The sequence below is a fragment of the Chrysochloris asiatica genome, unplaced genomic scaffold, assembly GCF_000296735.1.
Source record: "Chrysochloris asiatica unplaced genomic scaffold, ChrAsi1.0 scaffold00156, whole genome shotgun sequence".
NCBI classification, from domain to species: Eukaryota; Metazoa; Chordata; class Mammalia; order Afrosoricida; family Chrysochloridae; genus Chrysochloris; species Chrysochloris asiatica.
Window position 1 is genome coordinate 3,203,863 of NW_006408674.1, and position 5,325 is coordinate 3,209,187.

Genomic DNA, 5,325 nt, shown 5'->3' on the forward strand with positions numbered 1-5,325 from the left:
TTTTAATCTTTTGCTGTTTAAGGCCCTTCCAGTCGGGCCACTTTCCTATAACACGTTTGGAGTTACCTTTTGACAGTTTATCTTACTTTCTAGTCTATTTCATTGTGAAATGTACTTTGTTTTAGGTTAACACTAGTTCCTGTAAATAAAACATAGACTATTGAAGGTAGACGGTAAACAGGCTTTTAGGCTTTTAGCAAGTACAGTGCTTTTATGATCACAGCATTTCTTTAGCCACAAGAGAACTACAGCTTCCACATTCAAACCATCCCAGTTTTCATAAGGCAACACATCTGTCCTCATGCTATTCATCTTGCTTTCTTTTCATGTTTATTAAAATAATGTTTATTACAACTGGCCTCTCCAAGGCAAACAAATATAAAATTACTCTCTGACGCTGCTGATCTATTATTTCAGCAAAATTAGAAATTGGTATTGTGGATGCTAAAGGAACTGTGTGGACAGACACCAGGAAGCCAGCTCCCAGGTCACTCTAAGGGGAAATCTGCATCTTGCCTTGTTTTTCCCCAGTGGTAGGGTGAATCAAAGGAGATGTGAGTATATAAATATTCAACAGTGAGCCTTGCAATTGTTAAAGCTTGTCTGTTTTCTCTAGGACCTTCTGGGGAAGGACATTTTGGAATTCTGCCACCCTGAGGATCAGAGCCATCTGCGTGAGAGCTTCCAGCAGGTACTGCCAACACCCATAGCTGATGTAGGAGTCTGGTTACATGTGAGTGTGGCTGGCAGGACGTCAGGGCCTACTGTGTGCCAGGCAGGCTGCAAGGTCCTACCACAGGCATCAGGCCTGGCCTCTACTGTGAAGGAGCTCACACATCACCAAGCAATGCCCCCAGGAATGGGATGAGAGCTTGAATGGGCCCTGAAGAAAATGCCCCAGGGGACAGAGACCTTTACTCTGTGAGGAGGAGTAGGAACAGTCTCCCAGAGGAGAGAACAATTAGGATGGGTCCCGCAAGGTCAGCGGTTCAAGCTCACCAGCCAATCCTTGGAAGCCTTATACAGTGTCACTATGGGTTGGAACCAACTCAATGGTACTCAAACACCACAGAAACATACAAAACAACCCCGGGCTCTCCAATGTTGGGAATATTGAACATTGTAGACGGAGCAGCCAGCATCCAGAGATGCAAAGGAACATGGCCTACTGGGAGACTTACAAGCAGTTCTTTGTGGCTGGAGTGGCGCTGGCTAACTTACAGGGAAAAAGTGGGCAGTGGTTTAAAAAAAAAAAAAAGGCCAAATTCTGTAGGGCCGTGTATGCCATGGCAAGGAATTGAAAATGTCTCCTGAGTCATTTAAGAGTGCATGAGAATTTCTTCAAGGATTCTAAGTAGAGCAGTGTTTCTGAAAAACAGTGTTGGCAGGGCAGCCCAAATGTACCGAAGAGACAGATGTGCGGAATTACTGGAAACAAAGGCACAGAAGGCGGTTTAAATTGTCCAGGTCAGAGGTGATGAGGCAGAAACTTGGCGAGGACAGTGGGAACTAAAAATAGTAGGCAACTTGAGGAGACATTTCTTGAGTTAGTGATGCTTTGGATGGAGACAGTGAAGGTGAGATTGGAATTTAGGCAGATTCCTGGGCTCCTGCGAGGATGACCACCTTGGGAAATGCCTCATGAGCATCACTGCTGGTGTTGTTGTGGTGAAGTGTTGTCGAGTCGGTTCCGACCCATAGCAACCCTGTATAGGGTTTCTGAGGAGCTGCTGGTGAGTTTGAACTGCCAATCTTGCAATTAAAGCCGACCTTGCAGTCCAGTACATTAACCCACAGTGCTACACCAAGACTCCTCACTGCTGTTCGCTGTGATTTATTGAGCACCTATTTGGCCCCATGGGAATGCAGTGACTCTTTAGGATAAGTACTGCACTGTGAACTATAAGGGCCATAGTTCGAGCCCACCAGTGACTCTGCTGGAAAAAGATGAGACTTTCTGCTCCCAACAACGATTTACAGCCTCAGAAACCCAATACAAGGTCGCTATGAGTCAGAACAACGACAACTTGGCACCCTAGAGAACCCATTCACAGTTACAATCTATTGGAATCTTCACCCGAGCTAGGCATTACCACGCTCATCTCATAGGCGAGCAAAGTACGGTTCTGTGATGTCACCGTGCTTTAAGGTCTCATGGTTAGAGTCACAGAACTAGAATTGCAGCCTCCTGAGTCCCAGTTCTTGGCACAAACTGTCAGCACACTTGGCTGCATGTAAAAAGTTGGAGTATAAACGGTTCTAAAGTCAAAGTCCACCCAAAAGTGCCTCAGAAGAAAGGCCAGGTGATCGAGTTCTAAGGTCAGAGCCATTGGAAACGCTCTGGAGTGCACTTCTACGCTGACATATCTGGGGGGGAACTGACCCTATGGTAGCCCAAGTTGAGGTGTCATGAGAGAAAGAGAGAGTAAGTCCTTCCTCTGAGAACTCGTGTCTAACTACAGGCCTGGCAAGGACACGGGATGGACATTACAAAAAACGTTCCTTTGAGTTCCTTTTCAAGGGGGAGACCTCTTTCGTCGTTCATCTGAGAGAACCAGTGTTTGATGTCTTACTTGGTGTGTTTTAGGGGATGGATGCTGCCCCTCAGCCAAGCTCTGCAGTGAAGGCAATACTGGGTCTGCCTGGACAGCCATCACACACTCTAGTTGTCCAGCAAACACATGGGCTCACCAACCACACCCTGCTCCACCCAGCACCACACCATGGTGTCCTTCCAAAACATTTCCACTCCCACTTGGCTTCCCACCCCTCTGGACGCCTTTGATGGCTTGCCTAGTGTGGGTGGACTAGCTGTGGTGCCGCGGGGCTCTGGCCTTGGCCGTGGCCTTGGCTGCCTTCTTTTCTCTGTAATATCTCCCTCTGTGATCTTACCCTCTGGTCACTGCAGTCCAGATTGTCCACTGAGCTACTCACCTACCTGTGTCCACCTGCACTTCATACTCTCCCAAACCTCCCTCCCACTGCCTGTTTCCTCGGGCCACAAACCAAGAAACCTCTTCTTCCCTGCTCTCCTCATCTCCCTTCCAGCCCACATGTAGCCCACTGGCATCGCCTTTCACATCTCCATGGTACGTCCTCAACCTGCCCCCTTCTTCTTCTCTTTGTCCTATTACCCGTGGCCACACCAGCCCCTTGTCTCATTTTGAGATTGCAGTAGCCCCCTGCCTGACTGCCCTGTTGCATTCTCTCTTGTCCCAATCCTAGCCATTTTTAAAACTATAAATTAGGTTTAGCCGCACTTTCCCTTAAAACCTACCAATGCATCTGGAGTAAAACCCGAACTCCTGCCCGTGCTGCATTCTTGGCCCTCACCAGCCCTCCTGGTCTCTGCTTCCTCAGTTCACTACTTTGCAGTCATATTGACCACCAGGTTGTTTTATGAACACACACGCCTTTCCCCCCAAGGACCCTCCCAAGTGTGGTTCCCTGACAAGATGCTTCCCCTGGCACCCTTCACTCTCCATGCCTGGCTCCTTCTCATCTTTATGTTTCCATTCATGCCATCTCACAGGTGCCATCTGAGGCCACCTTAGATAAGAAAGATCTGCCAACCTCTCTTTCAGCCCTTACTTTTCCCTGCACATCTAGTGCGGATTTTCATTGTTTTATTTATCTATTAGCTTTTCTTCTTCTTCTTCTTTCTATCTTCTCTACTATAACAAGCAACCCTTTGGGTGGGACCCACTGGGCCTTTGACCATTGTCTCCACCTTGCAGCCTGGAGTCTGGCACTTGAGTGAGTTGTAAGAAAGCAGTGTCTGTTCATCATAGCCCCTAGCAGACAACTTACATTTTGGAAAACGGTGAAATTATGAACTTGGCATCAGTTTACCTTAGGTTTCTTCATTACCTAGTAGTGCTATGACAGAAGTACCACAGTGGTTAAAAAGAACATACATTTATTTTCTCACAGTTTCTGAAGCTAGAAGTTCAAATTCAGGGTACCAGCCATAAGGAAAGACCCTCCCTGGTCCATCTATGGAGACGATGTTTATCTCCTGCCGCTTCTGTAGCCCCAAAGTTCCTCGGTGCCTCAGCAATCTTCACATAACATGTGTCTGCCCCCTTGAGGTCTCTGCTTCTTTGCCCAATTGGCTCTTTTGGTGTCTCGGAAATGATTGTGTTAAGGGCACACCCTATGCTGATATGGGCTCAATAACGTAGCAAAGACCCTAATTTCAAACAGAATTATATCTATAGGGATAGGGATGAGGATCTCAATACTTGTGGTGGTGGTGGTGTGCCATGGAGTCGGATCCAACCCATAGCACAGTTGAACCCAGAGCAGTGCGGTTCAGGTCAGTTGGCTTCACTTTTCTGGGTACGTGGAAATGAGGCTTTAACAGCGACCATGCACCATTACATCTCAGTAATGAGCTATACTCGGAGTCTGGTGTACAACCTTTATGGGAAATGTGGTCATTCCACTTCATCCCAGCAGGCACTGAGACTCCGACTCGGTACACTGGCCTTGGTCATACAGCACGGCAGTAAAAGACAGGTGAAGACCCAGGCCTGCCTCCCTCTGAAGCATCCACTCCCAGCATCCCAACTCACAGAACGTCCAAGGCTTTCAACTGTTGCAAGTCTCAGAACCTGGTTGATTTTGAAAAGAAAAAGGAGGAATTTGACATCTGACCCTGCTCCTGGTATCCAGCTCAGATGACTGACTCTGTGAGCAGCAACCTCATTCCTCAGGTGGGAGGGACGCCATGGCAGGCCGCGGTGCTCCCGAGTGGAGCCCACTGTCTCAGTCCCGTCCCAGGGCACAGCGGGCAACAGCATCCTGGAACACACTGGGCCACGGCCCCACATCTGTGTTCTTTGGGCTCAGGCCACTGGCAGGAGGGATAGGGACAAATGTTGATAAAGGGAAGTGGTTTATTCATGTAAAAACACAGAGGAGTCTCTGACAGCTGAAAGTCAGCCCATGAACTCTGGATTTAAACAAAAGCATCTGACCAGCCTAGACGTGAGACCTTTAGTGTGTGCTCAACCTGGGAGGAATCTGGGCTTGGTGGGGTGACACATAGTTTGTCTATACTTGCCTCTGCTCGTGGATTGCCTCTCTGTGCCATGGTTTAAATAAACGCCAAATGGAAGAAATGAACCCTGTGAGATTTAAGGTGGGTTCTCATCACATGCCTCTCCTCTCTGCTCCCATCCCTTTGATGATGATGATGATGATGATGATGATGATGATGATGATGATGTTGGGAGCTTTTCTGAAAAGAGCTCTCCTGGGCTGGTGGCCAGTGGTATTCTGTGATAGAATTCTTGCCTTCCACGAAGAAGACCTGGGTTC

General features: G+C 48.0%; 1 protein-coding gene across 1 annotated transcript in view; it reads left to right on the forward strand.

Moving 5' to 3' along the window:
- The window catches only part of ARNT2 (aryl-hydrocarbon receptor nuclear translocator 2), a 207,574-nt gene that overhangs the window by 160,717 nt on the left and 41,532 nt on the right, over window positions 1-5,325 (forward strand). The window contains exon 11 of the mRNA XM_006870911.1: window positions 617-691. Within this exon, the coding sequence (XP_006870973.1) occupies window positions 617-691 (75 nt within the window). The remainder of the gene's footprint in view (window positions 1-616; window positions 692-5,325) is intronic.